This window comes from Dama dama, chromosome 9 (genome assembly GCF_033118175.1).
Source record: "Dama dama isolate Ldn47 chromosome 9, ASM3311817v1, whole genome shotgun sequence".
Taxonomy (NCBI): domain Eukaryota; kingdom Metazoa; phylum Chordata; class Mammalia; order Artiodactyla; family Cervidae; genus Dama; species Dama dama.
The window spans coordinates 47378443-47391783 of NC_083689.1; the positions used below are offsets into that span (position 1 = coordinate 47378443).

Sequence of the window (13341 nt, forward strand, 5' to 3'; positions counted from 1 at the left end):
GTTGTGATAAGATGTCATATTGCTCTTTTATTTCATTGTAAATCACGAAAGATTCTTTTACTCTAAATATTCTAATTGTTTTTAAATAGAGTTAAAGAAAGAAGATATTTACGCAGTGGAGATAGTTGGTGGTGCAACACGAATCCCTGCAGTGAAAGAGAAGATCAGCAAATTTTTTGGTAAAGAAATTAGTACAACACTAAATGCCGATGAAGCGGTTACGCGAGGCTGTGCCTTGCAGGTGAGCTTGCTCTCTTTCCCAGGTGGCCACTGAGGCCGTTGTAGCAGCCCAGCAGTGGCTAACGTATCCAGCCAGTCGGAGACTAGCTCGGTGATTTCAAGGTCTCAGATTCTGAAACTTTTGTTTTAAAGTTGATACTAGAGGTGGCGTTCATAAATGGAACTGTTTGTACTATATAACATGTAATAAGATGAAAGAATTTACTAGAAACATAAGTAGGCTTGAAATACTGCTAGAACTTGGCATATTTGTTACATGAAGTAGTGTTATACATCCGTTAAATAAAGGTTGAGATTAATGGAAAAATAAGGAATAGCTAGATTAATGGGTGATTTGACAAATGATAGATACTTATAAAACCACTTATTTAGATATTGCTAAATTATTAATGTAAGTAGATGCTCTTCTGAAGTCATTTTTCTTATAGGTCTTATAATAGTTAGTTCATAATGTCTACTTGCCAAATGGAATTTTTAAAAATTCTTATTCTAGTGTGCAATCTTATCGCCTGCTTTCAAAGTCAGAGAATTTTCTATCACTGATGTAGTGCCATATCCAATATCTCTGAGATGGAATTCTCCAGCTGAAGAAGGGTCAAGGTAATGTTTTTTTAATCATTTTTGTACTTAACAAGTTGTGTCTTGGTAAATACTGTTTCAACTTACACAAATCTCTTATGTTATAGCGCATGAAATAAAGTGATAATTACTTTACTCATCAGAATAGGTTTGTGTCCTTACTAGTTTTGTTTATTTGATCCTGCTGAAATAATTGGTGCCTTTTATGTGCCCTGGTGGCTCAGACGGTAAAGACTCTGCCTGCAGTGCGGGAGACCTGTGTTTGATCCCCGGGTCGGGAAGATCCTCTGGAGAAGGAAATGGCAACCCACTCCAGTATTCTTTCCTGGAGAATCCTGTGGACAAAGGAGCCTGACAGGCTACAGTCCATGGGGTTGCAAAGAGTTGGACACGACTGAGCGGCTTTACTTTCATTTTCATGTGTCGATTGAAGTGTGTGTGTTTAAAACTGACACTGTATACACAGACACACACACTTTTTTTTCTTTCTTGGAAACTGTTATAAACTGGAAATGATGCCAGTTGAGAAGAGTAACTAGAGTTGTACAATAATTACAAAATAGAATACCTGGGTAAAAGTGTTAGAAATGTCCTAAATTTGTGTTTGTCTTTTTTCCTCCATTCAGTGACTGTGAAGTCTTTTCAAAAAATCATGCTGCTCCTTTCTCTAAAGTACTCACATTTTATAGAAAGGAACCTTTCACTCTTGAGGCTTATTATAGCTCTCCTCAAGATTTGCCTTATCCAGATCCTGCTATAGGTAAGTAAGGAGTTGGGAATTAAAAAAATCGTGTACTTTGGAGAACGGGATTAGCAAAGCAAGTATAATATACTGAAATTTGAGTATTTTAAATCACATGCACAAAAAACCTTTGGGAATAGCAAAGTGAGTATAATATACTGAAATTTGAGAACTTTAAATCACATGCACAAAAAAAAACCTTTCAGTCTTATTATCAGGTTCAGAACCAGCAGGATGGTCATTATTTAATTGGATCTCCTACTGTGGACTGAAGTTCTTTTTTTTTTTTTTTTTTTAAAGGTTTTTAAAGTTAATTTTAATCAGTTAAAAAGTTTTTGGGTGCACCATGTGGCTTATGAGATCTTAGTTCCTTGACCAGGGATCAAACCTGTGTCCTTGGCAGTGAAAGCATGGAGTCCTGACCGTTGGATCACCAAGGAATTCCCTGGGCTGTAGTTCTTGGTTAATGCACATTATTGTTACACTTTGTGCATAATGTGATGCTGGTTACTGAAAGTATTCAGTTGTGACCCTAACATAGAGTTAGGTGTACGCAGAAAAATTATTAGCAGATTGTGACAGTCGGTATCTTAGGTTATGGAACCATGTTGTCCTCCTTCTTCATTGATTATGAGAAACTTAGTATCTGGAAATAATACCAGTTGAGGAGAGAGAATCTAGAGTTAATGATAATTACAGAACTAGGGTACATGGGTAAAGTATTAGGAACATCCTGAATGGCACTTAGAAGCTTAGAAAGTTAACCTACTGTGTTTTCCTCACTTGTAAAACAGAAATAAACATAATTCATAGTTTACAGAGTTTTATGAGATTAAAAACATGAGCACAATGCTAGTATAGTAACTGAATCTAGAAATGTCAGTTTCTTAATAAGTGACAAAGAATATGGACTCTTTGGGGTTTTTAGTAGATGAAAATGTGACAAATCTGTTCTAGGAATTTACTCTGCAGTAGCATAGAAAGATGAATTGGGATAAGGGACTAGAGGGAAGGACATGTTTGAAGAGTTAGGAGATACTTGAGTTCTTAATTGGGAGAAGATGATTAAAAGTTTGGTTATATGTGAAGGAAGAAGGAGAAATCTGATGATGTACTAATATTCTAAGAGTGCCCACTTTGCTTTTCTGAAGTATCATGCTACTGACCTTTCACTGAGAAATTGACATAAGCTGGCAGTATGGGCATACACTTGTGTTTGAATTCTTCTCTTAGGTTATGTGTTCTCTTTTGTCTCTCATGTGTCCTTAGCTCAGTTTTCAGTTCAGAAAGTCACTCCTCAGTCTGATGGCTCCAGTTCAAAAGTGAAGGTCAAGGTTCGAGTAAATGTCCATGGCATCTTCAGTGTGTCCAGTGCGTCTCTAGTGGAGGTGCACAAGTTTGAGGAAAATGAGGAGCCGATGGAAACAGACCAGAATGCAAAGGAGGAAGAGGTAATCTAGACAAATTTATACCATTTTAGGCCATTTATAATGGCTCAGAGGTGACGCTTGTCTAGAAATTCTAGCAAATAGGGCGACAGAGCTGCTGAGAGAAGGTTTGCATGCATACCCCATCATGTGTGAACTAGCACAAAGTCTTTATATGGAATTTGTATAGAAATGGGACATAGTTGGCTTCCTCCTTTAGACCATGCACTTGTCAATTTGAGTTATTCTTGATTCTTTTGTGATTACTGGAGAATGCTGAGTCTCAGTTATTATTTCATAGGTAGCATAGGATTCACACCCATTTGTTGGAGTCATGCACTAGGCCTTGTCCTTATTGTGTGTAAAAATCAAGGCTTTATAAAGCGGTGCACGTTCAGGTCTCATCCCCACAGATTTTGTTAAAGTTGGTCTGGGCTATGGCTCAGGTGTTTGTTTTAAAAACCTCTGAGGCTATTATAATATGCTGTAGGCATTGAAAGCTAGTGTGATTCAAGGTCTCTACAGACATCTTTATTATTGGCAGACTTTGTTCTTCAAGCACTTCTAACAGAATTTTCAAGGTGTCCACTTTCCCTAATGCATACAATGGTTGTACTTTAGAGGATGAAATGTCTGATTTTAAAAACTACTGGGAGAAGTTTAGACTTTTGAGAGAAATGTGTTCGTGAGGAAGCAAGGAGAAACTCATGTTCTCTTCAGATTTTATTGTGTTAAATATTGCCACACTGTGTACTTCTGAGTACTGCTGTGGCTTTATAATGTAGTTCTGTAACCACTCTTGTTTATATAAGGGCGGGCAAGTGTTATCTCCATTGTACAGATGTGGTAACTGAGATCCAGAGAGGAAAACTTTTGTGTTCTAAGTGTAACATATATGTCATAGCTGGAATTAGAGTCGGGTTTGTCTGATTGCTGGTAATTAGCAGGACTTCCATATCCTCTGATTTTGCCCATGTGTTGTGAAAGTTGCTTTAGTCTTTCGCTAGTATTTCCTGGTTTCAGAATTTGATGTGACCTATTTTTCAGAAGATGCAAGTGGACCAGGAGGAGCCACATGTTGAAGAGCAGCAGCAGCAGACACCAGCGGAAAATAAGGCGGAGTCTGAAGAAATGGAGGTATAAATTGTATCTTACAGTGTGATTTGCTGTCTTTTTTACACACATGGTTTTGACCTGACATTATGTCTTGGAAAGGGATTATATTAGAAATCTTCATTTATTTGAATTTATTTAGAATCGTTTTTTGTTAAAAAAAAAAAAAAAAATCCCCCAAATTTAGAAGTTTGGCTTTCAGCACATATCCAGGCTGCCTTAACGGCCTTTAGAAATATTAGAATTGTAAACATTAATGAACACTCCCGAGTCTTCCTTAAATAATGTATGACAAGTTCCAGGCTAGTACTCTTAAAGGCAAAGTTATATCAGTTCTCATAATTTTGACATGTTGTAGTCTTTATAATTTAAGAGATCAGTGTAACATTCCCCTAAGAGCTGTTTAACACTGTGTACCAGGAAGAGAGAGAATACAGAGGTCTTTCAGTTCTGCCTTGCATAGAGATAAAACTCAATAATATTAACTCCGCAATACTTAAAAGCCTTTCATAAAAAAATGTAACAACTTTCTGCTTTAGTTTCCAAGAAGCCAGAAAACTGATCTCTAAATTTGAAGCTTTACGTCCCTGTGCCTCAAATTCTGAGGTGCTCTTTTGATTTACATCAGTTTTACATGAGGCTGATTGTCCCATTTAAGAATTGTGATTTTCTTTTTTTAAATCAATATTCAACTGGAAAATCCCTGGGCAAGGCCTTACCAATCAATATTTTAATATTGAAAATTGAAGCGTTTAACACAATATTTTTTGAGCAGAAAATTCCCTTAGGCCTTGAAGCTTTTAAGTTCCTAACTTTCAGACCAAAAGCTCTCAGTGCAGTGGGGTGAAATTGAGAGCTATGTGGTGGACCTTATTTCCCACCGTGATAAAACTAGATTTCTGCAGATCTTGTAGCTCTGCCCTGTCAGTGTAGTTTCAGAGTCTTACTATTGTAGTTTTCCAGGTAATTTTTAATGGACCTAACTATTGATACATAGCCTAATACAAAAGAAGTCAAAAGGAGAAAATTTCAAATCATTTGCTCGAGATTACAGGACTGTATTATTGTTGAAATATCTGTCTCAAGCACTGTGAATCTGTTAGCAGTGAGCCTTGGGGTCCTCGGGAAGTCCATGGGAAATAAAAGACCTTGTAAACTTGGCTAAGGCTGTGCAGCACCCGTCAGCCCCACTCACGAGACTGTGCTGCTGTCCCGTCTCTGCCAGCATATTTGAAGTTTTAGAGCAAGGTTTTGTAGTGTGTTTGGAAAGTGTGTTTGGCAAGATGGTCTTTGAACTTTAGTCTGGATGGCATGTGGGAAGAAAGCACTCAGAAGCCCTGGTTTGACTTCGCTTAGTGATTGGTCCATGCTGGTTTCTGAATGGCTGTTACTAATAGTCATCTTACCCATAACGTGTTCTTTACTAATAGTGAAACATGATTTTTTCAAATTTTGTCAATTCTTCTGAAACTTATCTTTACATCGAAATACTGTTCTAAATAATAATATATTGAAATACAGTTTGTAAATAATATTTAAATGAATGTGTAACATTTTTGGGTCCTTTACAACCTGTTCTTTAACTTTCGAGTTTTCATGTTTAAATTTTATCATCAGCATTGAAAACAGCTTTTCTTAGAAATTATTTATGACATTGCAGGGTGTGATCTCACCTTCTAAGGTTTTTCTGATTGTGGCATTTAAAAAAGTTTGGCAGAGCCTTTAGGAGGCTCAAGTCTGGTACCCATTTTCATGTGGGTTAACAAATTTTAATTATTTTAACTTTGCAAATAATTGTAAAAAGAGAAAATAATGGACAGAGGAAATCATGCTCACAGATGCTTTAATGTCTTGTAGGCCTTTTTGGAGGCGAAGACCTGTTGTTGCCTGGGTTTGGGGCAGCAGTGGGGGAGAGAAATACCTATTTTTCTTTGTTCTTGAAGGTGGGGGAGGAGAAAGGAATGAGGTGGGCCTGACCTTTCCCTCTCCCCGCATCAGGCCTTAGAGGTGTGGGAAGTTTCATGGAGTTATTTAGGTTCCTTTCGTGAGGTGGCTTGGGAACTTAAACCTTTTATAGTATTGTTTCTAAAGAAAATAAAATACAAATGATAACATAAATTTCAGCTCTGACGTAAGATTTGGACAGGAGGTGGGGAAATGATTTTGAAATCTTGCCTCATGTCATAGAGAAGATTATATTCCATATTATTTGAAAGTTACAGATGAAGAATTAAAAACAGCTGGAATGGGACTTCCCTGGTGGTCCAGTGGTTAAAAATCTATCTGCCAGTGCAGACGTGAGTTCGATCCCTGGTTCAGGAAGATTCCATGTGCCACAGATCACACAGCTAAGCCTGTGCATCACAACTACTGAGGTTGCTGTTCTGTAATAAGAGAAGCACCTCAATGAGAAGCCCTTGCACCACAACTAGAGAAAGCCTGTGTGTAGCAGCAGTGAAGGCCTAGTGCAGCCAAAAATAAATAAATATTAAAAAAAGCTGGAATGAATATTTTTCTAATCTGTGAATCAGCAGGAGCTTTGAAAGCATGAAAGCAGGGACTTCCCTGGTGGTCCAGTGGTTAGGACTCTGTGCTTCCAACGTAGGGGGCGCAGGTTCAGTCCCTGGTCAGGGAACTAAGATCTCACATGCTGCACAGCACAGCTAAAAAAAAAAAGTGTGAAAGTAATCTCAAAGGGAAAGATGGATGAGTTAAAAAATAAAAGCTTGCATAGACTAATAATAAAAGATTAGGAAAAAATCTACAAGAGTCAACCACTGGGGGAAAAACATCACAAAGATCCCAAGAGAACGGTGAATGAAATATGACTAGGCATTTTGGAGGAGTAAATATGCCTTATAAATGTGTACGAAAAGGTTATTGCCCCAATGAAAATAATAGATCATGGCAAATGAATTCCTCTTTGTGGCCAGGGTACAGCGAAATGGACTCTTACTCCTTGTGAGAATATAAATAGGTGAAGATACTCTGGAAGTCATCTTATTGCTGTATTTTTGATCCTTAAAAATGTCATTATCTTCTCCCTACTAATTTGCTATGCAAGTTTGTATGTTTAGATAAGAGTGGAAGAAAATTAGAGAATATTTAATTGTAATGGTATGTTGATGATGGGGTTATCGGAGTTTGTTTTTGTGTGTATGTGTGTATATAAGTCTGTGTGTATAGGGGTTATGGGAGTTTGTTTTTGTGTGTATGTATGTGTATATGTATGTATATAAGTGTATGTGTGTGTACACATCAGTAGTATTAAGTATAATCACACTGTGGTACAGTCAGTCTCCAGAACTTCTTTCATCTGTCCAACCAAAATTACCTGTGAAACAGTAATTCCCATTTCCTCTATTTATTCTCCCCCATCCTCTGGGAACCATCATTACTTTTTGTCCATGGATTTGACTTCATATATTTCTAACTTTTCAGATACTGTAAGCAAACAAACTTAGTAAAAAAGCAAAACCAGCCTTTGAAACATGACCTATTTGGAAGCTGAAGTCTGTATGTGTGTACTTAATGATTTCTGTTATTTTAGACCTCTCAAGCTGGATCAAAAGACAAAAAGATGGACCAACCACCTCAAGCCAAGAAAGCAAAAGTGAAGACCAGTACTGTGGACCTGCCAATTGAGAATCAGCTGTTATGGCAGATAGACAGAGAGATGCTCAACTTATACATTGAAAATGAGGTGGTTATTTTAAGTCTGCTAGAGCAATAAGCTAGAACATTAATGGGACCATAGTGTTCAAATGCAGTGTCTAGTGACTTTTATGCATTGTATGGGGTTTGGGAACAATTTAACATTTTGGGGTATTGGAGGACAAGTTTAATAGATCCCAAGATATATCATCAAAATTGTTTTATGGTGATATGTCTATTGCTAAAAACTCTTAGGAAATCTTTGACATTTCGGGGAGGTATCCTTCATGATTTTGGGTGTGTGAGTTTGGGTGTTCACTAGAGATTGGGATGTTTGAGGCCAGGGTCAGGGAAGTCGATCAGTGGGAGAACTCAGAGTAGCCTTAATGTTTTGTTTATTAGTTTCTTTGTCTGTTACCAGTCAGTATGTAACTCTAGTTATGGTGAGTGGTGCCGTGTTTGGGACCTTGGGGCACAATTTTTCAATTAATTGTTGTCTGTGAGGTTTCTTATGATAGGTACATTGGGTCTTAGAATAGTTTTATAGAACCTTTAGCATCTATACTATATGAATAATTTTGGTTTTTCCTGGGTATGTAATACAAGCAGGTTATATGACAGTGAGCTAATAGTTTCTTTTAGTTCTTGTCCTAGCATTTTCCTCATTTTTACTTTTGAGTTTCAACATCTTGCTATTTCTTCTGTTGCTCTTTTTTTCCTAAGCGCACCCACGAAACTCTCACTTGATCGTCATAATTTACTGAGGACTAATGCTTCCAGCTCTTTTCTCGGATGATTTGCAGAACTAAAAGGATTTTGAGAAGAAGGCTTCTCTTAACTTTTGTAACTATATTACTTAATAGTTAAGAGGAAATTGTCTCAGTTTTTTGAATGTCTGACTACTGTTCACAGGGTAAGATGATCATGCAGGATAAACTAGAGAAAGAGAGGAATGATGCTAAGAATGCAGTAGAAGAATATGTGTACGAAATGAGAGACAAGCTGAGTGGTGAATATGAGAAGTTTGTGAGTGAAGATGTAAGTATGTGCTGCAGTGTGTCTGCTCATTTTGTGTCTTCTGGGAGGATCCTTAAATGTACTTACAAGTGATGTTTTACATCTGTAGGTATACAGTAGAATGATTAAAAATATTTTTTGGGGGACAGTTTTTATATAGTTTTGTTTTATACAGTATTGGTGGGGTGTTTCCTAAATGTTAGTCTTTGTGCATCACTTTTTTTTTTGGTGTGTCACTTTTTGATACACTTGCATGCTATTATTTACCTAGTATTTTTCTTTAAAAAAAAGCTCACTTTTCTCCTGATGTTTATTTTAACTCACTTGTTAGAAAAAGATTTAGGTATAATTGACATATCATTTTAGTTGTTTCAGATGTACAGCGTAATGATTAGATGTTTATATACATTGTGAAATGATTACCACCATAAGTCTAAACATGTATCACTACATATACTTAATTTTTTTCCTGTGATGAAAACTTTCAAGATTTATTCTCTTAGTAGCTTTCAATACAGTGTTATTTACTCACTTATTTTTAAATGTAATTTTTAATTCTGAAATTTTCAAACATATCCAACTGTTTCCTACAGTGGAGAAAATAATGTAATAAACCCCCTTGTACCTATAAAGCAAAATAAGATTGTGTCAGTCTTGTTTCCTATATCCCCACTCATGTTTTAAAGAAAATTCCAGATGTATCATTGTCTGTGACTGTTTCTTTATTCCTGAATATCCCCACTCATGTTTTAAAGAAAATTCCAGATGTATCGTTGTCTGTGACTGTTTCTTTATTCCTGAATCAACCAGTTTTTGATCAACTTAATTGCATTGTTTCCTTTATCTTTAGGACCGTAACAATTTTACCTTGAAATTAGAAGACACTGAAAATTGGTTGTATGAGGATGGAGAAGACCAGCCAAAGCAAGTTTACGTCGATAAATTGGCTGAATTAAAAGTAAGTGATTCTTGAAAGCGAAATGTTGTACTTTGCATGGAGAATATCTCAAAATTGTAATTCTCATGTTAAATGAAGGCAGGTTGAAAGTGATTGAAAAGCTATACTTTTTATCACTTAGTTTCACTGTCTTTCTTTTATTTTACTTACTTTTTCTTTCTTTCTTTTAAAACTTCATGATAACAAAAGAATTTTTCTGAAAATTGAGTTCAGACATAAAATTTTTTATCGAATTGGTGTTCTTAGTGTCAAGGAGTTGAAAGACTAACAGGGTACTTGCCTGTCCTCTAACAGGCAGCGGCAGTGCAGCTGGGGCAGGGCTGTGTATATGCAGCTTCCATTCTCAATAGAGCAGAAGTGACTGGTTTTGTATTGAAAGAAGTGATAGTTACACTTTAGAGTTAAAAGTCCAAAGAATTATTTAAAGTTGAGGCCTCTTGTTTGGAAAAAGATGCAAGTACACAGGAACTTTTTCCATCTCTGGTTACTTGGTTTCTTGTTAAACTGTTCCATTGTGACTGACCTTTGGAGTGAAGTTGCTCAAGGACAGTAAGTGATGCAGTTTCCTGTCATTCTGGCAAGAGTGTTCAGAGTCTCCAGGGAGATCCTGCTCATTGAGTTTTTTTATTTACTTTTTTTTTATTATTAATATTTTTTTATTTACTTTTTTTAATGGGACCTGTCTAACACATGGAAGGAGACAGAATAATAGTTTCAGCTGTTGTCAGCTTATGTCCAGATTTGTTCCATTTCTGCTCCTTTCCACTTCCAGTTATTTTAAGCAAGTCTGTTAGGTTATAATTAACCCCAAAATACATCAATGTGTATATAAAAGAAAATGTAACCTTATGCTGTACCATTATCACATGTATAAAAATTCCTTAACATCACTATTAATATCACCATATGTTCAGTCAGTTTTAAAGTTCCATTTGTTTTGCAAATTATTTTTTAGCTTCTTTGACTCAGGATCCAAACAGGGCCCATACATTGTGTTGATATATCTCTTAAATCTATCTGTAGTTCTCCTTCCATCATTTTCTCTTCCTTTACTTGGTGAAAAAACTGAATCACTTGTCCTGGAGAATTTATTCCCAGTTTATATTTTACTCCTCTCACCCCCTTGATGTTTTATCTTCTTGGTAAATTTGTGGTTAGAGCTGGAGGCTTTGTGAGACAGACTTAAACGTTTTGGCAAGTGTACGTCATATACAGCGTTGTGTATCCCTGTCAGGAGGCATCTGATTTTTGGTTGTCCCCCCACTGTATTTTGAGAACTACGGTTCAGGTGACAAGTTGAAGTGGATCCACATGGAACAGTATTGATGTATATTCTAATGAAGCCTGAGGGTAATATTTCAATGGTCTGGGGAAAAATATTCAACTTCTTATATATAGAACACAAAGATTAAATGTATTTTAATTCATAATCAATCTTAGTAGAAAAATACTGCTTTGTTAGTTTAAACTCCCCTGTGAAGAATTTGTATATTCTCTCTTCTATTAAGAATTTAGGTCAGCCTATTAAGATGCGATTCCAGGAATCTGAAGAAAGACCAAAATTATTCGAGGAACTAGGGAAACAAATCCAACAGTATATGAAAGTAATCAGCTCTTTCAAAAACAAGGTATCTTTTTCTTTTCTTTTCCTCTTCCCTAAACTAATGTTTTGGTAGAGTTTTGAGACATTTTTGTAGCAGTTTTTTCTGTTATTTAATAACATTGTTTTCTTTTTGGATGTTAATGACATGTATAATGTTTTATTTAACCTTATTAAGAACCTTGGGATTTGCTGCTTCTCTTTAGTAAGGAGACTCAGTAATTGAGCAGTATTACTCAGTTTCCTTTTCTTGTTATGAAATGTTTCATTAGTGACTTAACTTGTTCTAATCTGATTTTAGAACACATTAGGCAAATAATTTAGTATGTAGGACTGTTTCAACAATAAACTATAGGTGTGTCATTTTCTTGAGTACTATATGATACTCCAAAATATATCATTAAATCCACACAGTACATTTATGAAATAGGTGGTTTAATCCTTAGCCAGGTTACTGTTGGGGGAGCTGGGATTTGGCCTGTGGTCTGGGTTGCTCTCAGACTTTGGTCAGTAGTTTGGTTAATTCTACTATTATACTCTAGGCTCTTGTCAGTGTTCAGTTCAGTCGCTCAGTTGTGTCCAACTCTTTGTGACCCAATGAACTGCAGCACACCAGGCCTCCCTGTCCATCAACAGCTCCCAGAGCCTACCCAGACTCATGTCCATTGAGTCGGTGATGCCATCCAGCCATCTCATCCTCTGTCGGCCCCTTCTCCTCCTGCCCCCAGTCCCTCCCAGCATCAGGGTCTTTTCCAGTGAGTCAACTCTTCACATCAGGTGGCCAAAGTATTGGAGTTTCAGCTTCAGCATCAGTCCTACCAATGAACACCCAGGACTGATCTCCTTCAGGATGGACTGGTTGGATCTCCTTGCAGTCCAAGGGACTCTCAAGAGTCTCCTCCAACACCACAGTCCAAAGGCATCAATTCTTCAGCACTCAGCTTTCTTTATAGTCCAACTCTCACATCCATACATGACTACTGGAAAAACCACAGCCTTGACTAGACGGACCTTTGTTGGCAAAGTAATGTCTCTGCTTTTTAATATGGTGTCTAAGTTGGTCATAACTTTTCCTTCCAAAGAGTAAATGTCTTTTAATTTCATGGCTGCAGTCACCATCTGCAGTGATTTTGGAGCCCAAAAAAAAGTCAACCACTATTTCCCCATCTATTTGTCATGAAGCGATGGGACCGGATGCCATGATCTTAGTTTTCTGAATGTTGAACTTTAAGCCAACTTTTTCACTCTCCTCTTTCACTTTCATCAAGAGGCTCTTTGGTGGCTCTTCATTTTCTGCCATAAGGGTGGTGTCATCTGCATGTAAGAAACTTAAATACAATAAATTAAGCTTTCTAAAAAAATTAATTTTAAAATTTTACTTCTGAAAGGATTCTTTTAAAAAACTATATTCATAATTATTTTGTTTCTTAACTTCGATGCCTAAACCACCAGTCTCATATCTAATGACATGGCCTTTTTTTTTTTTTTGCATTGTAAAATTATATTTATTTGCACAACTATATTTATAAGATTTTGTATAAAGCATGTGTTGTTTATACTGCTGAAACCTTTTAATTGCCACCTTGTGTATTCCTTTTGATCTTGAAATGCATTTCCTCTGTTTTAAAAATTGAGGTTACTTTTCTTTATTGAATTTTTAGGGAATTGAATGTGTAGCTTGTGAGGCTAGATGGGCTTCATTTTGGGAAAGATTGTAACTTTTTGGAAGATGCTGAAGAACTAGGCAGTATTTGAGTAGGGAATGTATCATTCTTTGATGCTTGTCTGGTTGGCTTCTGGTTATAGGAGGACCAGTATGATCATTTGGATGCTGCTGACATGGTGAAGGTGGAAAAAAGCACGAATGAGGCCATGGAGTGGATGAATAACAAGCTGAATCTGCAGAACAAGCAGAGTCTGACCATGGATCCAGTTGTCAAGGCAAAAGAGATTGAAGCTAAAATTAAAGTAATTCATGATTTTAAAGATTTAATAGTTTTTTCTAGTCAGT

General features: G+C 36.6%; 1 protein-coding gene and 1 non-coding gene across 2 annotated transcripts in view; both read left to right on the top strand.

Annotated features, from left to right (window-relative positions):
- The window catches only part of HSPA4 (heat shock protein family A (Hsp70) member 4), a 50023-nt gene that overhangs the window by 34343 nt on the left and 2339 nt on the right, over positions 1-13341 (top strand). The window contains exons 9-18 of the mRNA XM_061151299.1: positions 90-241; positions 734-840; positions 1446-1579; positions 2831-3012; positions 4036-4125; positions 7652-7804; positions 8668-8793; positions 9623-9730; positions 11239-11358; positions 13137-13298. Of these exons, the coding sequence (XP_061007282.1) occupies positions 90-241; positions 734-840; positions 1446-1579; positions 2831-3012; positions 4036-4125; positions 7652-7804; positions 8668-8793; positions 9623-9730; positions 11239-11358; positions 13137-13298 (1334 nt within the window). The remainder of the gene's footprint in view (positions 1-89; positions 242-733; positions 841-1445; positions 1580-2830; positions 3013-4035; positions 4126-7651; positions 7805-8667; positions 8794-9622; positions 9731-11238; positions 11359-13136; positions 13299-13341) is intronic.
- Positions 6664-6736, top strand: TRNAG-UCC (transfer RNA glycine (anticodon UCC)). Its single transcript has one exon. It is a non-coding gene; the product is annotated as a tRNA-Gly (tRNA).